Here is a 20,043-nt window from a genome sequence, read left to right as displayed (position 1 = left end):
ATTTAGAATGCACTTGGCTGACCATAACCATAACCACAGAGCCACCCAAATCAAAGCCCCTGCCCCTCACAATCCCCTCGAATACTTTTTTTAGTTCCACGTTGTCCGAGTAAAATTATGACAGAGCCTAAGAGCTGGCCATAGGAGCAAAAGCCACCAATTTCCGGTTAGAACTCGGTCTTTGCTTAGTTATTAGCTTGTTTGGAGTTTCTCTTCGCCTTTTAACCATCGCAAGGTGGGAAAGGGACATAAATAGTTATTTTAAAATAATCTAATCGAAAAATTAGATGCCAATAAAAAGTTAATTGTCTCCAAAGTGTCTTTTGATTACTTTCACCATTAAGAAATAAAAGGAATACGGCTAGGAAAAGCAATAATTACATTGCAGTTAGTTGGGACACTTACAGCATTTAAAGAGTAAAACAAAATTCAAACAAAAATGTCCATTCCTATTTATTAGCTTAAACTAATGAGTGATTTAGTACTTAAACGCTATACAGCTTAAACTATTCTCCCTCTTGAGTAATGGAGAAGTACCAGCCCAAGTGTGTCACCCTAAGCCTAGAACCCCTTTAATGCTACCTCATGCGGTAGCGCTTCGCCTCCTCCATTCTCAACCGGTCGATGGTCTCGAAGATCCTCGCACGTCGCACCAGCTCCTTGTTGACAGCCACCTTGTTTCGTTCCCACTCGGTTTTTTGATTTTTCCTATACAGCGTCGGACTTCTGGCAGTTTCATTTAGTACCTTCGTGTTAAGGCTGGTATTCCAGGGTCGTCGCGTGGAGATGGGCTTGTTGTAGAGGGCTGTGTGGTTTGCCGGAAACAAGCTGGGCTTGATAAATATTGCCACATAGCCAGGCATTGTAATGTTCCGATCTTTGGGAAATACACTGGGGAAAAGTAGAATGCGATTTGGAGACTTAGTTTAAAAATAAGTACCTTATGCCTACCAGAAAAATCCCTGGTACATTTCTTGCACCACGTGATGACCCCACCAGCTGCCGAGGACCTGCAAAGGACAAGATCGATTCCGCCCCGCATACGAACTCATCACCTTGCCCACGGACACGAATAGCAGCTCCGTGGTGTTGGCCTCCACCAACTCGGCCTTGCGCATCATGAACAGATCGTTGAAGGCCGAGATGACCACGTCGTCGTAGAGATTATAGACCAACTTGTTGTCCTTGTCCTGCCCGAGGATCAGCATGGCAGTTCGCATGGAGTTCATGATGTGCGCCAGCGCCAGGAAGTTGATGTTGATGTCCTTGTAGTCCGGAGTCACGTAGCCGAAGTACCAGTGGCGCAGGTGTATGCGCACTGGGAGCTCTATTCGCGTCATAAGTAGCCAAGGACCGCCCCAGCTGTTCTTGAAGTCGCACAGAATCTTGGTGGGCAAGCCCCGATCACGTTCGAGTCTGATGCCGAACACCTCGTGCAGATCCATGTCCTCGCGGCACACGGCCTCTGGGTATTCGAAGAATTCGGGGGGATGTGGTGTGACGGTCTCCCCCCAAGTCCTCGAAGGACTGGTTGGTCGGATGGTGGCTATGGAGGATGTACTGACGATTGGTTCCTCTGGGCTTTCTGTGACTTCTTCAGGGGGATTAGGGGGCGATAGGTCTTCCGTTTTCCCCTTATCAGTTGCAGTGACCTTATTCGGTTCCGTGGTAATTTCACTTGGCAATTCTGCAGTTTCACTTGTAGTCCTTTTGGGTTTTCTCTTTGGAGTCGTGGGCTTTGTCCTTGCGGTTGTGGACCAAATTAAAGCCTCATCTGAATCGCTTGAGTCCATGTTTTCTACATCGGGCTTGGAGTTATGAGTGTCCCGCGAATGGTCTTCTGAACTCAGCTCAAGAGTTTCCGCTTCCTTGTATTTCTTACGGTTTGGTTTCCGCTTGGACTCCCTTGAATGCTCCAACGAACTAACCTCCAGAGTTTCCTGCTCATGCGGATGCTCTTCCGAGCTAACTCTAGGATTGCCTCCCTCCATTTGCGGATTCGATGAGCCGTTGAATCCCAGTTGAGGCGCACTTATTCTGGAGGGCCCATAGTTGTTGAAAATAAAGCTCATGTAGTACGTCTGGCCCAGGACAATCCACGGAAGAGTTGTCCACAGGCAGGAAATCAACATAGCTACGCCTTTCAGCTTCACCGGAACCAGAGTGGAGGTCCGTATATGGTAGCTGGGTTCCCTATATACCCTCGCTACATTGACTTGCGACCAATCTCATTAAGCATTTCCAATTGAGTCTGATTTTAGACGTGGTGGAAATCGATTGCTCTAAAATTCAATTTTCTTCTGCAAGCGCAACCTTTAATTGATGTAACAGTTTCGTGTTAAAGCAGCAATTGAAGAAGTTTCACGACCTATAATATAATAATAACTTAAATCGCTTCGTTTGTGATACTCAGACAAAATGTTGGGCTTAATTTGAATTAACATATTATTCTTAAAGCGAAAATTAAAATGAACCTAAACAGCAAGATTACTTTATCAATCAATTAACATTGAACATTCGATAAGATTTGATACTAAATCTTAGAACTCAAATCTTTAACTGAATTCTTTCAGATGTTTCCTTGTCTTTCCTTAAAGTTGTTAACTTCTGGGAGTCTAAAAGTTTAAATAATTAAGTTAAAATATATTTTCCTCTACTCTCTATTTCTGCTTTTTCATAACTGATTTTTTTTTGAAAAGTATGTAAAGAACACGACACATATTTTAGTTCTTTTATTGTTTTTCCGCTGCTCTTCTCCTTTAGTATTCTAAGAACTGGCAGGATTATTTTTAATTTCTGGCCCTTTAATCTTTGTCCCATTAAAAAAAACATGTTGTGTGTTTAAATTTTATTGTCATATTAATGATGAAATCAATTGAAGTGGCTGCGTCTTCCCAAAGTCCCTCGAGCGAATCCTACTGTCGGGGAAAAGGTACAAAGAAATAGTTAGCATTGATAGGTGTGGCCCACGTCCAGGATCTCTTACTCTCAGATCTCCCGCTAGTGTTACATTTCCTCGTAGTCATCCTGCTTGGCATCTAGAGCTCCAGTTTCCGGCGCATCGGCCACAGTGCCGGTAGCGAGTGGAGCCCGAGCATCGGCATCCGGGGCCGCCTCCTGGCTGCTCTCGCGATCCTTGGCGTCCCGCTGGTTGGAGCCCGCATTGCTGCCGGAATGCCCGTGGCTCTCGCTGCTCTCGTAAATGGATCGCACGTAGCGCCCACCGAAACTGTCGTCGATGCTGATCTCGTAGCTACTGTGGTGGCTGTGGTCGTTGCGCTTGCCCCCACCGTTGCGCTCGTTCTCCTCCGCCTTCGTGCGCCGATCCTTGGCGTCCTTGCTGTCGCTGTCATCATTGTCATCATCCTTTCCGGCCTCGGCTTCTTTGCTCCCGCTGTGGCTCTTGGAACCTTCTTTCGAGTGACTTCCTGCTCCTTCAGTTGTTGTATGCTTATCGTCCCCATTGGAGGCATCCCCAGAGTGATGGGCTTCTGTGGTATGGGATTCACTCGAGGTATGTTTATCTCCTGGTGCATCCGTCACACCGCTGGCATCCGCATCGGTCGATCCTTCATGGGATCCTCCGCCAGCGGCCCCACCACCGGTAGTACCTCCTCCGCCGCCCTCTGCGTCCGGATTGTTGTTGTTGAACGCAAAGTTCATGTAGTACTTCTGGCCCAGAGCGCCGTGCTCCGGCAGATGGCCGAGGGCCAGCAGGACCAGGTAGCCAGTGAGTAGCCGTATCCGCATCCGCCACATCGCTGCAACGCTGAGCTTCCCGGGCTGGCCGACCCTCCCTTATATATAGAGATGACCGCCGCCGCCCGGAATCGAATCGATTTGGCTGCCTCCACGGCTCTTCTCTCGCCCATAAAAAGGGGCAGCCCGATAAAGGCGTGTCCAAAGCGGGGCCACAGCAAAAAATAAGAGGCATTTTCTGGGGAGCAGAAAACAGTGGCAGTTGTTAGTCCATGTTGCAGCGGTGGTGCAGCAGCAGCAGCAGCAGCTGCCGCGGAAACAGGTTGGCCCCCGTTGAAGAGAGCTACGTGGAATTCAATCAGGGCCAATCTATAATAGAAATCTCATGTGGCGCGAGCTTCATTTTGCCCAAAGGGGAGTTTGTGGCAGCAGCAGCAGCAGGGGGCGTGGCAGTAGAGATCAACTCGAAGGAGGAGGAGCAGGGAAATGGGGTGCCCACTCTCTGCCCACTTTCAATCGATCGTGCGTTGCAAATATGAAAATGCTACTGCACCGAGCGGCAGCCAAGTCAGGCAGCTTTGGCTAAAATCGTTTTTCATTAACAATTTTAAAAGCCGCGCATTAATCACAAGCAGACGGACACACACACAGAACAGAAGGCCGAATAAAGAAAAATACAGGATGCCCTGCGCCTACGAATTCTGGTTGGTGGCATGGTGGCACGGTGGGCCGGAAGAATGAAAAATGCCCATATATGAAAAGGGTTCAAAATAAATCAAACAACCCATAAAGTGTAGCTCAAAAAATGTATTGTTTTTTTTGTGTAATCCTTTTATAGTTCAACTGAATTAAACAATCTTCAAACGATGCATGGTAGTAGTAAAACGCGGATTTTGAGTTAAATGAAATGAATTTTCGCAACTAATCTCCCGTTATGCTTATTACACATTCAATTATTAATACAAGATTGTTAACCGACGCAGAGTTGTGGGGAATCATTTTTGTATATGGGTACAATGGTTTATTGTTCGTAAACATAAGCGTGTGGTTCCCATATCGAACTTAATATTTAATAATACTTAAAGATACACAAAGCACTGTGCAAGTGGTCACGGTGGCCATAAATCTGCCGCCTCTTCCGACGACACCCCACTAATTCTCTCTTTTGCTCTCTTCTCGTTGCAGTCGTTTCGTGATCAGTCCATCGATGGCACCGGCCTGCCGCTCTTAACCGAGGACCACTTGGTTAACTCGCTGGGCATGAAGCTGGGGCCGGCTCTCAAGCTGCGCTCCATATTGGCGAAGAAATTGGGCGGGCCGTGCCCGTGCGTTGCATGCGTTGCGCAGGCGCAACAAATGCTGGCACTGCAAACGGGTGGGGCAGCACCGGGAGCAGCAGCAACACCAGCAGCCACGGCAGCGGCAGCAGGAGCAGGAGCAGCAGCAACGAGTTGCAGCATCAAGTCGGAGATCTTTAATGGCGGCAGCAACGGCAGCAGCAGCCACAGCAACAGCAATCAGGGCAGCGACATTGCCGCTGCACCAGCAACAGCCAGTTCGCCCAGCAGCAACATGCTGCTGCCAGTGTTGCCGTGCAGCGGACTGCACGACGCCAGCTAGTTATCAGCGCGCCCCATAAATATTTGCGCTAAATGAATTGCATTTCAACTGCAACATTGCTGTACCAAATGAGCTTTCAAAAACGAAAAGTAATCACACACCCACAAACACAGAAGCAAATCGGATTGGAGACAATACCTAATGTATAAATTAAACAATAATTATGTAATTTAATGGCTAGCTAAAGTTGAAAACTTTACGTGACAACAACAATAATCGCAAAGTCTTCCATTTGCACCTACACAAATCATATTTGTATAACATTAATCAATTTCTTAGTCAATTTAATGAGAGTTTTCGTTCACGTACTTAAGTGCAAAGCGCAATTTGCATTGATTTTATTTATTTCTATGACTTTCTTCGTTTTTAACTGCTAGTCAGTAAATATATATTTAATAGAATTCCGCGAAATGTGAAGCAAACTTAAAAATTCAATTTTATTGTTTTGCAAATCGAAGTAAAAGGCTATTTATTTTTATATACCCTAATATACGGCAGAATTGTTGAACCCCCATGCTTTGTTCAGATTTTAATTATTTATGTTTATACTTTCCGCGGCCATTGCACAAAGGAATTCGAAATTCAACTTTTAGAACTATGCATCCTTTTAAGAGCTCCAAGACTTGAAACACACTCACACACCATACACAAATGAAAACAACAAGAAACCAGCATATAGAAAACGTAATTTTTAGCTCCATTGTACATATTGTTTATTTAATTAGTTGTAAGTCTTTTAGATTTTCTAACACCTAGGCGGTATGCAATGAACTTAAAGAAGCAGTAGCGTGTTTCTGCGATATAGGAATGAAAATGAACTTGATTTATTATATACATTTAATGAACTATAGCTATTTTTCACAAGCTGAAGCAAATAAATTATACCAGTTATCATAAAACAGAGACCAGTCTCGTTGAATCTGCAGTGGCGGGTGGGAAGTGGCAAGTTGCATATTGCAGCGCATTTCTGGGGCGTTATGGGCACGCGGCTGACCTCCGGACCGCTCGATGCGTCGCGGGTCAAGCGGAACCGTTGCGCCAAAAGGCAACCAAGGATGGTTGCAAAACAATTAAAAGCACGCAGCGCACCTCCAGCGTCTAATTACAAATTGGAGTCATTGAATTTATTAAAATCGGCCGCGTAAATTGTGCAGCAATGCACTTGAGACACGCGAGCTGATATTGTGGGCCATCGGCGCTTCTTGGCTCCCATTACTCGGTCATAACTCACTGCGCCCGTCCGGTTCAAGTATCCCTAGCCTCTAAAAAGCCCATAAAGTCCATAAAGCCCGGTCGGTCGACCCGCTCTGCTTTTCTTCAGAAACATAATTGCTTTACTTCTGTGCAGCCAGCTCCTTCAATTCAGATCCAAGAGCTTAGTCGCTGTTGCAGGTAAGTGATTCCGCACTTCTGCTCAGGAGAATATAATTAAATTCAGGTCTAACCTATCGCCTCTTCATGCCTACTTAAGTATACCGACAATGTCGGTCCGAGATACATACATAAGTGCATATATACATGTATATATTCAAAAGCAAAATCATTTTTCGAAATTGTACTGTTTAAGATATTTCAGATTAGAAAACCGAACAAGGAAGAAAGCTATAATCGAGTGCCATTACTACCAAATACACATTACAGATTTAAGCATTATGACTTTTGTGGGCGTGACAGCCTTTAGCTCAATCAATAGCTATTGACAATAAAAATACACTTCAGTTAAAACGGCGGTTTGTGGGCTTAAGAGTGGGCGTGGCTTACTCGCTTAGGAAATTTCCGCTGCGTACGAAGCTATCTAATTTATTTCCAAAAGCCCAATTCTCTTCCTTGATAATTTTCGAGGTATCAGCGTTCAAATTCTTGATGTTTAAAAGTTTAGAGTGGGAGCAGGAACATTTTTTTAGGTCAATCGATAGCTAGACAAAATATTTTTTAAGCACTTAGTCCGAAATCTCAACCCTCTAGTTCTCATAGTTTCCGAGGTCACAGCGTTCATCCGCTTGGTTAGAGTTATCCTGATCAAGAATATGAATGTGTCCCTACTCTGCGAGTAGCGGGTATAAAAACACCGGGTTTATAAGAGTTTTTAGTCAACGGACCAGTCGCAATTTTAAAAACGATTTAGTTCCAAACTGAGAAATCTTGTTATGGAACCTTTTTTTTATTTAATAGTAAATATTTTAAAATTTTTTAGAACGCAAAGTTTTTAATTACATGTATAAGTTATCCCTATAATAAGCCTTAATCACCACTAGCATTTAAAAAAACCTTATTTTACTTTTTTTCTTTCAACAAAAAACAAGAAAGGAAGTTAACTTCGGCAAGCCGAAGTTTGTATTCACTTGTAGTTATAACAGCTACTTGTATGTCAGAAAAGTCCGATTTGTATTGATGTTAACTCAAAATTCTTAAAAATATAAAAAATAATGTTCCCAATATTATAAGATAATATTTTAAAAAACACCAAAGCTATAATTTGTTACATATTGTTGTTCTACGCATTTTCCGATCCTTCCTATGACAGCTATATGATATAATCGCCCGATTTTGATAAATTTAAATTCGAAATTCAGAACGAATTAAAAAATGTTATTTCCAAGCTAAGAAGGTTATATGTCAAAAAGCACCAAATCTAAAATTTGTTATATATTATTTTCCCACCAATTTTCCGATCGTTCCTATGACGGCAATATGATATCGTCTTCCTATTTTGATTAGATCTTATTCGAAATTCAGAAGAAATTAAAAAAATGTTTTTTCCAAGCGTGGGAGGCTATATGTTAAACAAGAAAGAACGCTAACTTCGGCAAGCCAAAGTTTGTATACCCTTGCAGTTATAAGAAATAATTAACTTTAGTAAATAATTTGTTTCCCGATCGTTCCTATGACAGCTATGTGATATAGTCGTCCGATTTTGATAAAATTTAATTCGAAATTCAGAACTAATTAAAAAATGTTTTTTCCCAGCGTCAAAACCACCGAAGACATATATTTAAAAAAAAAATTGTTTTCCCAAAATTCCCATGAGCTATAAGATATAGTAGTTCAATCCGGCTGTTTCCAACATATATACTACCTGCAACAGAAAGAAGTCTTTTAGGAAAGTTTCAGCATGATTGCTTTAAAAGCTTGTTTGCTTAGAAAAGGATGCCGATCAAGAATATATATACTTTGTGGGGTAGAAAACGTCTTCTTCACTGCGTTGCGAACTTCTGACTGAAATCAATATACCCTCTGCAAGGTTATTTCCCTGCATGGCGGTGAAGCGAATGCTTTGCAATATTTGAGGATAAAAACATATTTGTTTACCCCTTACGACCCATCTATTCCCTGTGTTAAATAATTTTTATATATTTTTACGATATTTAATACGATTTTACGAATATTCTAAAAATGCCTCGCTTTGGCGTTTTGGTGTTAGTAATTTGTATATACATTTGAGTAATGTAGATTTGTAGATAATTGTGTAAAAGCGAAGTGTAAAATATGTATGATACATAATGCAAGCCAAAGTATGCAATGGATTAGGATGACTACATCCTATAAGGTAAGCAACGAAAGGCCGGTTCTTGCGCCGCTAGATCAGTAGTCCTCCAAATGCCATCAACTTTTTGGAGAGGCCTCCAGTTTTGGTGGCCTTCAAAGATCGTATTAACAGAGACTGCCGCTTAAAAGCAATATGAAACACATTAAACCTTTGATTTTCATTGGTAGGTTGACAGCTTTTAATTGAGAATAAATAGGAATTATTTCACTTTTCTCTTTAATACGATGTGCTTAAAATTAAGATAGTTTCTCCTCTACGTGGCAATGGGAGCGGGGGCAGCCTCCTCCGGTTCGGCTGCCTTGTGGCCATTGCCATTCTGAGCTTTGGCGGCGGGCAAATCCTTGACGCCCGTGGACCCGAATCCTCCCTCGCCACGTTCGGTGTCCTCCAGTTTGTCCACCAACTGCAGTTCCGGATAGAAGATGCGTTCGCAAATGAACTGGGCGATGCGGTCGCCGCGCTTCACCTCAAACTCTACGTCCGAGTGGTTGAACAGGACGACTCCGAGGTTGCCGCGATAGTCCTCGTCCACCACGCCGGCACCCACATCGATGAAGTTCTTCACGGCCAGCCCTGATCGCGGAGCCACTCGTCCGTAGGAGCCCTCGGGAACCTGCACTTGCAGGTCGGTCTTCACGATGGCCTTTCCTCGGGCCGGCACCACCAGGTCGTAGGCGCTCCGCAGGTCCACACCCGCCGCCTTGGCCGATCCTCTTACCGGCTCCAGGGCATTTTCGGTGAGCTTGGCAAACTTCAACACGCACTTGTCCTCGAACTTCATTTTCTTGGCAGCTTGAATATCTTCGCTATTGGTCGATGATGGCATCTGGAGCTGAGCAGATTGGACGTTAATAGGACTGGTAAAATCCTTTGTGTGTCATTCAGCTTACTTGTAAAAATTGGCGCGATGCGGAGCGTCAGCGTCTACAAGTTGGCGGACTCCGTGTTGCCGAATCAATAGGACCATCCGGCTCTGGGCAATATGCGGTCTCACGCAAATAATGGGGGCTTTCCTCGCTAGCTTAGCCGCGTCACCCCCAATAACTTGCAGATACCGTCTATACATTTTGGTATATACCCTTGAATACTGAAAATATAACAGAAATTTAACAGCCGATTGAGGGTGCCTTCGCTAACTTAGCTGCGACACCCTCCACAGACCGGGTGAAACATAGCACGTACATGTTTGTTTGCTTGAAAAACCACGGCCACACTCCGATTGCACGTTGTTTTGAAAATCCACCTGATCCTATCCGCAAATGTTTTGATAACTCTTGACAGCGACGATGGCAAACACTTACTTCGATGAATACGAAAACTTGGAGGTAAGCTTCCCAGACTGATTGCAAACGTAACTCAAGACATCTGACCATGACCATTGCGACAGATCCATGAACTCATGCTGAAGGATCGGCCCCGACAAGCCGCCTACTACGATGCTATTCTGGGGAACAAGGATTTGTTCAAGGACAAGATCGTGATGGACGTGGGTGCCGGCACTGGCATTCTGTCCGCCTTCTGCGCGAAGGCGGGAGCCCGATTGGTCTACGCCGTGGAGGCGTCCAATGTGGCCACAAAGGTTGCCCTGGATCTGATCGAAGATAATGGCCTGACGAACGTGGTGAAGGTGATTCAATCCCGGGTCGAGGAGTTCGTGCTGCCCGCCGAGGCGGAGAAGGTGGACATCATTGTGTCGGAGTGGATGGGCTTCTACCTACTGCACGAGGGCATGTTGGACTCCGTTTTGCTGGCCCGGGACAAGTTCCTCAAGGAGGGCGGTCTCTTGTTCCCCAGCGAGTGCACCATTTTTGTGGCGCCCTGCTCGGTCCCATCGCTCTTCGACGATTGGCACAATGTGGATGGCATCAAAATGGACACTTTCGCCAGCAAGTTGCGAGCCCAGAAGTCGGCCAGACCGGAGATCACCCATCTGAGCCCGCAGGACCTTCTCCACGAAGGCGTCGTCTTTCACTGGATGAATCTGTTGGACGTGCAGCCCAGCGAACTGGACAGCATACAGTTCAAGGAGGTGGTGACGGCCCAGAGGGCGGGGAACCACCAAGGCTTCTGCATTTGGTTCGATGTGCGGTTCCCTGGCGAAGAGACGGTTCTGAGCACCTCCCCCCTCTCCCCGCCTACGCATTGGAAGCAGTGTGTGGTCGTGCTGCCCGAGGAGTCCTGCGAGAATCTGGAGGAAAAGGCACCGATAGCCTTCCAAATCACCATGAAGCGCAGTGCGGCCGACATGCGCAAGTACAATCTGGAGGTGGATCTGCTCGACCCCAACACAGAGGAGCACCCGGTGCCGTGCTCCTGCCACATGACCAAATGCATTCTGACGGAAGCACACCTGAAGATGATGGACACCTCATGAGTTTATGCAACGAACTGTGGGGAAATCAATTTATTTAACATTTTAATACAAATACAATATATATCTCAGTCAAACTTAACGTCTAGTCCAGCATTTTCAAACTCAATCAAATTAGTTACTTTAAGCGGGGAAGGGGCTTTAAACCAACAACCGCTGCAGCCGACTCTGAAGTTCCTTGAGCGATTGTTGGAGACGATTTGTGTCTGGCTTCTGGTAGCAAATGTTCAGGCAGCCGGCCACAATATCTTGGGCCTTGCCAATAATTCTTCTTCTGCAAAGTAAAAACACATGTAAGACAACTCGATCTTCTAGATGCTTTAACCCCTGCACTTACTTTGAGCGGTACCAAATGGATTGTGCGTTGTCTGCCAAGAGAGAGACCACTCTAATGGCGGATTGGATCAAATGCCACTCGTTGCCCTCGTTTGCCCAAACACGTTCGTTCATTGAAATCATTCTGAAAGAGGTTTCAATGGATTATCAATAGTAATCACCAAGCAGGTTGAAAATAATATTTTCCTTTGGTAACGACTGGGTACGTACCTCGAGTAGTACTCCAGGAGCAGTTCAACGTCCAGATTCATGGCCACTAGTTTTTCCGGCACTATTCCCTCGGGCAGGCGCAGCTGGCAGGCTTTGATCTCCAGCTCCCTTATGAGAAAGGCAAAGGGAAAGCAGGCGCCCGATTCCTCGTACTCTCTCACCAAAAGTTCGATTTTCGTGAACAACCTGTTGCTGCGTTCTTGAGTTGTGCCCGGCTCCTCGACAACGTTATTGATAATGTTGCCCCAGACCGACTCGATCAGCAGGGGGTCGTTGTGATGGGAACAGTTCAGAATGGACAACTGGCACTCCCAGAGGTCGAAGGGCTCGGCGAAATGCTGGTAAAGCTGTGTGATATCGTACAGCGCGTAATTTAACTCCTTTACGGCCGTGGAAGCCTCCAGCTTATGGCGAGCCAATTCCGTCATTGCGGCAAGCACTGCCTTTTGAACTCGAGCTATATCCAGCTAAATAGTTTGAATGCATGAATTAAAGGCGATGTCTGTCAAATAGTTCCTGATACCTTACCTTGTCCTCCAGTTCCTTCAGGAATATGCCATTGGTTAGTGAAGAGCCAACGTTCCCATTTCGCATACACATAACAGCACGCACCAAGTACTCGATGCGCTGTTCCAGGGTTATGTTTTCACTGCGTGTCATAGCCAAGTTGTCCAGTATCTGGGCTGCCTGGGAGTGATGGCCATTCTTTTCGTAATACTTCCAGAGCAAGTCGATCAGAACGACGTTCTCCGCATTTCGCGACACACTGCGGCGCAGGAACTCGCCCAATGACGGCTCTACCACGTCCAAAAGTTCACTGAGCATGTCGTGGGCGAGCAGCCATTCGTACAGGGTCACATGTATCAGGGGGTCCTTGACCCGCAGGGTCTGAGCCACGATTTTGGGAATCGTTTGCTTAGCTGCGTTTCTAGTATCCTTGCCCTTAAGATGACTTGGCGATTGCGTTTGATCCTGAAGCTGCGACTTATTGCATGCAGTCTGGTAGATGTGGTCCAGCATAAGTTGCACCTCCTTGTAGTAGTTCATTCTTGTGGCGAAGCAAGTGTAGCCCTCGCGGTCTTCAGCGGGCTCTCCGTTATTGTAGAAATGGACACCCACCTCCTCCGGATCACTTTTCGATGCACACACGGCCGAGAGCTCGATTACGCCCTCGAAGAAGTCGGCGGAAATGAACTGCTGGCAAATACTGTGCAGTGGAAGGGTGGGAGCAGCTTCCTTGCACATTTGCAGGGTGGTGCGCAGCTTTTGGTCCTTTTCGGTGGGGGAAGTGCAGTTCTTCGCATTCATCAACAGCTCGGTGGCCTTGTAGGTAACGTCATCCTCATGCCTGTAGAGATTTGGGCAGTTCTCACGCAAGTTCTTGGACACTTCTGACACGCTCGCCTTGTCCTTGAGGTAAAGATTAATCAGCGAGATGATTAAGAACGCGCAGACTTCGGAACGTGTGAGTAGCAGGTCACGGAAGGTGCAGCACTTCAACATCTTCTGGTGTTCGGGACTGAGTTGCAGGCAGATCAGTTGGAAGGAATGCGAATTAAGAATGCTCCACAGCGATATTACCTCGCAGGCATGTTCTGTTAAGAGTGGCCCAGGTTTAACACAGAAAATTGTATATTTTAGTTTTACTTACTGACAAAGAGGTTTAGAGCCGAAAGTGATCGCTTCTCCTCTACTTGAGCCTGCTCGGATAAAATCCGTTGCTCGGGAATCGGCAAAAGGGTGTTGTTCATCATGATGGTGTTGTAAGAACTGGTTCGTTCCAAATGGGGGTCGAAGGTTACTCGGGTAGACGCTATAATACAAAGTGTTGAATTTATTGTGCAAACCTGGCATTTATATACTTCTGCGGGAGACTACATACAGGAAATATCGTGCACAGAGTGTACCTCCAGGAAGCTTCGCAGGGATCGCAAATCGGATTGCAGAAGGGTGCAGTCGCTGTGGCTCAGGTTGGAGCAGAACTGCTCATTTACACAACGCATCTGCCATATTGAACGCAACATCCGCGAGACATACAGGTAAAGCCCGTCATGTTTGGCCGAAAATACAATTGGTGTGTTCTCGTTGCTAACCGCCTGAGAAGGCTGCATATTGCCAACTGAAAATTACATGATAATTTGCCTGATGTTTCCTTGTCTCATTTTACTCACTTGGACTGATGGGCTGATTGAACTGCGATCCAGGATAAGAGAGCGGACTGCTCGCCGTATTCGGCATTGGCGTGGACATAAACATGGGGAGCCTCTCCCTTCCGATTGTCATGTTTGCACCCATCGTTTGATTCGCCATGTTGCGGTTACTGGCGTTGAGGAACTTTTGATGCTGGTAGCACGGCTCCCCGCCGTACAGCATAAAGGCCTGGGTGGCCCACAGGGCGATGTCGCCGCCACGATACTTTTCCGAAGTGGCCAGCAACAGGGCAGTGACACAAGCCTCTCGCTGGTTCTGCGACTGGAAAAACATCTTCACCTCCTCGTGGTGGGGACCATGGCAGGAGAGCAGGATCTGACGCAGTACGTCGACCATTTTGAGCAGCTCTATAATGTGTGTTCCCTGGTTGGTGAGCAGCGCTACTTTGCGCGAGTTGCGGGCACTGTTCAAGGGAGATTTTAGGATCGGGGTCGACGATTCTCGCACCTCCGCCAGACCCCACACCACTCCATCCAGGCTCTCCAGAGCCGTAGACTCCACCAGGTAGGTGAAGTTAACCGAGGGAGCCGAGCTGACCGACCACAGGAGGTCCTGTTCCTGCTGCTGTGTGGTGATCATCAACGTGGTGCCCTCAGTGTAGTGTGCTGCATGCACCTGCTTCGGCTTGTTGGTGGTGGCATTTGGCGTGTAGCCGGGTGGCAAACGCACGTGGAGCAGATAGAGTCCTTTCGGGTAGTCGGCCCCGGGCGTCAGTGGGGACTGCGTTACCGACTGACCAAATCCTGTACTCTCTCCCGGACTGCAAACCGCTGTGGTATTGAACTGCTGCTGTACATTTAGAGATGTTGTGGAGAAGTAAAGTCGCACACCGCACTGTGTCACAGCCACTAGGTGCAGTTTACCGGCGTCGTCAGCACTCAGAGGGCAGATGGCCTTCACACTTTTAAAAATGGTCGGATCCACAGTTCTAAAAATGGAATTGAAGTGAAGGTTAAGAGTTCTATAGATGATAGTGTCCAAATAACAGTGAAACATGCACTTACGTTATCAGACTAACTGCCTGGTTTGTAATGTCGCTTTGGGTGATCCTTCCTAGCCTTCGCGCATTCGTGTAATCCGTGCTTATGTCCCAGGCTTCAATGGAACCCCTTTCCGTTAAGATGTAGAGAAGCTTCCGGCTGCTATCGATCTCTATTCGCTCGATTGGATCCACTTCCTGCGGGGAAAAAAAACTGAGTTAGCCTATTATTCCACGAAACCAGAGACTCAGTTTACCGAGAAAACTTTAAGGAAACTGGGAACCATGAAGGAGACCAGTCCCTGCGAGAGGTTTATCTTCTTGCAGCGCTTGCCAAACCAACTAGACTCAGCCTGGTAGAATATCTCATAGAGGCAGCCGTCTCGACCGCCCAGAAAGATGCGTCCGTCGTCCGTGCCCTTGATTACGCTGATGGACACGTTGTCGGTGGCAATTACAAAGATGGGTTTGTTCATCAGCTGCATTTCTTTGCACGAGCCCTCCCCGAAGGTAACGCCCAGGACGATGACCTCGATGGGCGTCGTAAGGAGCAGGAGGTACTTAACGTCCTCCACAAAAACTCCGGCCTTTGGCTTGATCAGACCAACGCTAACAATCAAGTGGCTCAGTCCATCGTAGTAGGCCACGTCCCGAGCCTGATTGAAGGTCCAAATGTAGATCTCCGAGTCGATGGTCAGCCAGGCGCGACCAATTTCCGGGAAGAGGCCCATGGTGCAGTGGCACTTTATGTCTGCAAAAAGGAATTAGAGATTCAAACAGAGGAAACCCGGGGATTCAAGGGTTACGCACGCTTGAAGTGCTCCAGGATCTCGTTGGGTATGGCCGACTTGGTCACCGTCCGCAGCTGTTGTAGGTTATGTGTTTCATCCGACTTGAGAAAGGACAGGTTCTGGTAGTCGTAGTCATTGAGCCCACTCATCGTGGCCCGTCCATGCTGACTAACGCCGGTCAACTGTGGGGGAAAGACTCGCTGTTTATCGAAGGCAGCCAACATCCGGATCAGTACTCACTTCCAGCAGACCCGGCTTATTCCTGTCCAGGTTGTCATGCCATTCCAGCATACTTCCCGCCGTCACTAAAAAGTCCAGCTGTGCTTGCGGAGCTGCCATCGTGCAAGACTGTTCAAGGGCGGGCTGACACGGTGCGAGGGAACTTCGAAAACGGGCTCAAACAATTACAACGAGATAAACAACCAATCTGCAAATTTTTGGCCGGCTGATGCTGCTTTACCCACGCTCCCGCCTTCTGCTTGTGCCGGTGCTGCCCATAACGGCGCATGTATTTGGGGTGTTCGCCGGCCTGGACACCGGTTGAACCAGAGTGGAACTAGTTCACTTGAAAATTTAAAGATATTCATTTTTATTTTTAAAGGTTCCTACAATTTGGGTGATTGGGGGGTTGGGTTGCTGCTCTATAATATTTATATATGTAAGTTGTTTAGGTGATTTCGAAGCTGGTCGAGGTTCTCTCCGTACCAGTTTGTTATCTTTTAACATATGTTAAGTACATACAAATTTGGAATGTTATTTGAATTTTATTTGATATCGGTGATCTTGTTTTTACTCTTGCGATTAACTCGTTAGATAAGTATTGCCTAAAATGTTAAATAGTTGAATTTTTAGATTTGTTTCAGCTGCTTTTATAGATTACATTTTACACATTCTATCAGCTCAACAACCTTTAGGCTTATAATAAGTAAAATAATTATAATTTTTCAGTTCCAAAAATGTTGACAAGACAACTGAGGAATATAAATGGAAAACAATGCGCAACAGGTGTGGCGATCTGTAAGGTAAAAAAGTTTCTGTCACAGCTATTAAACAGTATGGTAGAAATATTCTTAGAAGTTTTGTCACAGTAATTTTAAAAACCATTTGGAGTTCAATGCACGGTTAAACAATTTCTAAAAGGTCTTAAAAAAAAGGATTTAAGTAGGGATGGCATTTCCTAGAAGAAACCTTTCAATAAAAATAGGTTGAGAATATTGTTTAAAAAGCCTGAGCGGCTTTTCCTTATACAAACAATAATAAACCGAAAATAAACGGGAATCCTTACACCAGTTCGTTAATAACACTTGCGCTTAACAGCACCACTTTAACAGCACGACGACGGCACATGGCACGCAATATTTAGCCCCATTTTTGCGCCTCACACAGCCACATTAAATTTCCCTTCTTTTCTTTTCCCCGTTTCCGGTGAGTAGTGTGTTCCGCGTTATATTTTTTATTAAAATTTTAACCCAACATATCTTTAAATCGAACCATTGCAGCGAGGAGTCCATCCAGAATTTGTATCATACAAACGAGGGACTAACGGAGCGTGAGTTTTGTGTTAGAAAGTGTTCACAAACATCGACTTTAATGATCTACCTAATTGACAATGCCACTGAGCGTGGCACTGCGAATTGAAGAGCCGCCTTCTTGCTACGGACATCCGCTGTGATGGATACTCCCAAAACCCCTAAATAGTGTGGGCAGTGCAGACAGTAAATGATTTGATTCGATGTTTGGGATGCTTGCTTGATCCACCTGCTAATTGGATAATTGCTATGATAAACTAACATCTCGTTTCCCCCAACAGTGTCATCAAAATGCGTACCATCAACTCCAACCAGTGCGTGAAGATCCCCAAGGATATCAAGGCCTCGGTGAAGGCTCGTGTGGTGACCATCACCGGCACCCGCGGCACCCTGAAGCGCAGCTTCAAGCACTTGGCCCTGGACATGTACATGCCCGACAAGCGCACCCTCAAGGTGGAGAAGTGGTTCGGCACCAAAAAGGAGCTGGCCGCCGTGCGCACCGTCTGCAGTCACATCGAGAACATGATCAAGGGTGCGTAAACCCATGGTGATTCTTCACAAAAACACTGGGGATGTTCGACTAACCCGTCCAACCCAAAGGCAACAATCTTACTGTCCGTAAAAGTCTACATCCAGACGCTTTTTTACAAAATGCCACCACATAAACACAACTTTCTAGCCATTCAAACATTTCTCTACACACTTAATGTTTGGGTGCCTAAAAATGTTTGTATTTCTTTGGCACCTGTGGCGGAAAATATAAATAAACGGACAGGATAAATCGAGAGTAGATAACTAATGTAAACTTCGTTCTCTATCCACAGGAGTCACGTTCGGCTTCCAGTACAAAATGCGCGCTGTGTATGCCCATTTTCCCATCAACTGCGTCACCTCCGAGAACAACACGGTCATTGAGATCCGTAACTTCTTGGGTGAGAAGTACATCCGTCGCGTCGAAATGGCACCTGGCGTCACCGTGGTCAACTCCACTGCCCAGAAGGACGAGCTCATCGTGGAGGGAAATGACATCGAGTCGGTCTCCGGATCTGCCGCCCTCATCCAGCAGTCCACCACCGTCAAGAACAAGGATATCCGTAAATTCCTTGACGGTCTGTACGTGTCCGAGAAGACGACCGTTGTGAAGCAAGAGTCTTAGACTTTTATAATGCGTTTCAATCCAAAATGTTAATAATAAAATCAACGGCCGAAACTTTCAATAAGAAATGTAGTGTGTCTGAATCTTCTGCGTGGTACAGCTTATGAAGCTCGACAAAGAGAAGTAGTGATGCCATTGAAGTGTGGAACATAGTGACTTGTTATCTGCATGGATATTCCTTGTGTTTTATAAACAAAACTAGCCAAATCGCCATCGAGTTTTCTGTCTTACCTCGCGACTTTTTTAAAAGTTCTTTTTCCCCTGCGACTTGATTAAACTACAATTAAAATCAATATTATTATTTCAAAGCTTGTTTTAAATCCGTTAAGGTTTCATGTTGAACCAGATTTACAATTGTGCCTCCAAGAAATGATGCCTTTCAGGGCAAAGAGAAGCGTACTACTTCCCTCTGACAATTGTCATAAATCTAACAAGTCTTTAACAAAAACGTTTTCTTTATCATTCTACCTTTTATATAGAAGCATCATTTCCTGCGAGCGAATGAACATATAAGTAAATTTAAACTTAATGCTGAAATTAAAAAACAAAATTTTTTGTGCTTTTTTTCATTAAGGGCAAACTGCTTTTGTATCCACTGAAATGGGGAGACATACATATCTCAAAAGATAAAATGCCAAACAATCTTTAAGACCTTGGGAAATCATAAGAGGGACCAAATTTAAAATTGTTCAAATTTGGTTACATCTGCAATTTTTAACATACCAACAATACAAATCGAGATTATTTAATATGTTGAATATTCATTAAAAAACAAGTCTAATGGAAACTAGCTAAACAACTTATATTTCTTTGTTTTTTGATATTTTTTGACTTTGTGATTTCTTTGCCCTTATTTAATTAAGTAATTGTTTATTTATTTATTTCTATGTTGAAATCTATTTTATTATACATTGAATAAGTTGGTCTGTAGGTCAGCGCCTTTGCAAATAAAGTGCTACGCCTATTTACTTCTAAATGATAATGACAAAATCGCTTAGGGTATTCCATAAACTCTATAATTGAGGAATTTTGGAAAATTTTCAGGAAGGTCAACAAAACAACCTCGAGGCTGTTAAACTGTTTAAAGCCAGAGTTTTTACATTTTTTTATTATGAATTGTAATATTAGTAAACGTTTTAAAGTTTTTAGTCCTGAAAACTTTACCAGCTTTTTTTAAATTTCTCACGAACGTGGGTCGGTTCTGTTGCCATATCCGTCTATCCATTTCCACGCAATCTAGTCTCTCGGAATGAAAAGATTCCAACAGTCTTCTTTCCATTTCGTGTACTTAGTTGAAACGAGCAATATTGGACTACTATAGAATCCATTTACGTTTTAAGATTTTCAAACAGAACTATTTTTGAATATCATTAGAATGCCGTAGAAACAATCGAAAAAATAAAGTAAAACGAAAAAATAATAGCTTCTTTGCTTTGATCATGTTATATCATGTACAATCTACATTGTACATATTATTATTTTAAAACTTCACTTGCTCGAATTTTTATATGTACTTTTCGTTTTATTTAGAAATATATCTTTTGAAAATGAGGTTTTGATAAAAAAGGTATGATTTAATGGCTTGATGTGGCTT

At 44.9% G+C, this 20,043-nt stretch overlaps 7 protein-coding genes across 14 annotated transcripts in view; 3 read left to right on the top strand and 4 right to left on the bottom strand.

The window, feature by feature from the left end:
• LOC108033703 (mucin-21) overlaps positions 1 to 6,220 on the top strand; it is a 56,777-nt gene extending 50,557 nt beyond the window's left edge. For all 7 annotated transcript variants that reach the window (XM_017108209.3, XM_017108210.3, XM_044094465.2 and 4 more), the window contains one exon: positions 4,885 to 6,220. In XM_017108209.3, coding sequence (XP_016963698.1) covers positions 4,885 to 5,319 — 435 coding nt within the window. In that variant the 3' untranslated portion in view covers positions 5,320 to 6,220. The remainder of the gene's footprint in view (positions 1 to 4,884) is intronic.
• LOC108033234 (uncharacterized) lies at positions 437 to 2,362 on the bottom strand. The gene is made up of 2 exons (XM_017107499.2): positions 952 to 2,362; positions 437 to 891 (listed from the first exon to the last, which is right to left on the bottom strand). Exons 1-2 carry the CDS (start codon positions 2,130 to 2,132, stop codon positions 579 to 581), a joined length of 1,494 nt encoding a protein of 497 aa, XP_016962988.2. The 5' UTR covers positions 2,133 to 2,362; the 3' UTR covers positions 437 to 578.
• Positions 2,834 to 3,759, bottom strand: LOC108033705 (accessory gland protein Acp32CD). Of its 2 annotated transcripts, none has more exons than XM_017108214.3 (2): positions 2,987 to 3,759; positions 2,834 to 2,918 (listed from the first exon to the last, which is right to left on the bottom strand). In XM_017108214.3, exon 1 carries the CDS (start codon positions 3,757 to 3,759, stop codon positions 3,007 to 3,009), a length of 753 nt encoding a protein of 250 aa, XP_016963703.1. In that variant the 3' UTR covers positions 2,834 to 2,918; positions 2,987 to 3,006. The 2 variants fall into 2 exon arrangements, with proteins under 2 accessions (XP_016963703.1, XP_016963705.1); XM_017108216.3 differs by having other exon boundaries at positions 2,834 to 2,915.
• Positions 6,221 to 9,015: 2,795 nt separating the features above from the next.
• Positions 9,016 to 9,911, bottom strand: LOC108033377 (deoxyuridine 5'-triphosphate nucleotidohydrolase). The gene is made up of 2 exons (XM_017107696.3): positions 9,757 to 9,911; positions 9,016 to 9,698 (listed from the first exon to the last, which is right to left on the bottom strand). Exon 2 carries the CDS (start codon positions 9,690 to 9,692, stop codon positions 9,120 to 9,122), a length of 573 nt encoding a protein of 190 aa, XP_016963185.1. The 5' UTR covers positions 9,693 to 9,698; positions 9,757 to 9,911; the 3' UTR covers positions 9,016 to 9,119.
• A 58-nt stretch (positions 9,912 to 9,969) lies between these two features.
• Positions 9,970 to 11,319, top strand: LOC108033964 (uncharacterized). The gene is made up of 2 exons (XM_017108670.2): positions 9,970 to 10,191; positions 10,254 to 11,319. Exons 1-2 carry the CDS (start codon positions 10,153 to 10,155, stop codon positions 11,238 to 11,240), a joined length of 1,026 nt encoding a protein of 341 aa, XP_016964159.1. The 5' UTR covers positions 9,970 to 10,152; the 3' UTR covers positions 11,241 to 11,319.
• Positions 11,256 to 16,256, bottom strand: LOC108033963 (nuclear pore complex protein Nup154). The gene is made up of 11 exons (XM_017108669.3): positions 16,005 to 16,256; positions 15,784 to 15,946; positions 15,231 to 15,724; positions 14,999 to 15,171; positions 13,955 to 14,922; positions 13,666 to 13,902; positions 13,435 to 13,596; positions 12,312 to 13,378; positions 11,784 to 12,250; positions 11,575 to 11,697; positions 11,256 to 11,511 (listed from the first exon to the last, which is right to left on the bottom strand). The coding sequence occupies exons 1-11, from the start codon at positions 16,101 to 16,103 to the stop codon at positions 11,379 to 11,381; spliced, it is 4,086 nt and encodes a 1,361-aa protein (XP_016964158.1). The 5' UTR covers positions 16,104 to 16,256; the 3' UTR covers positions 11,256 to 11,378.
• Positions 16,257 to 17,263: 1,007 nt separating this feature from the next.
• Positions 17,264 to 18,517, top strand: LOC108034265 (60S ribosomal protein L9). The gene is made up of 3 exons (XM_050885194.1): positions 17,264 to 17,313; positions 17,575 to 17,825; positions 18,118 to 18,517. The coding sequence occupies exons 2-3, from the start codon at positions 17,585 to 17,587 to the stop codon at positions 18,447 to 18,449; spliced, it is 573 nt and encodes a 190-aa protein (XP_050741151.1). The 5' UTR covers positions 17,264 to 17,313; positions 17,575 to 17,584; the 3' UTR covers positions 18,450 to 18,517.
• The last annotated feature ends 1,526 nt before the right edge of the window (positions 18,518 to 20,043 follow it).

Source organism: Drosophila biarmipes, chromosome 2L (assembly GCF_025231255.1).
Source record: "Drosophila biarmipes strain raj3 chromosome 2L, RU_DBia_V1.1, whole genome shotgun sequence".
In the NCBI taxonomy this organism is placed as follows: domain Eukaryota; kingdom Metazoa; phylum Arthropoda; class Insecta; order Diptera; family Drosophilidae; genus Drosophila; species Drosophila biarmipes.
The sequence above is the reverse complement of the archived record's forward strand: the minus strand, read 5'-3'. Positions and strand labels throughout refer to the sequence as shown.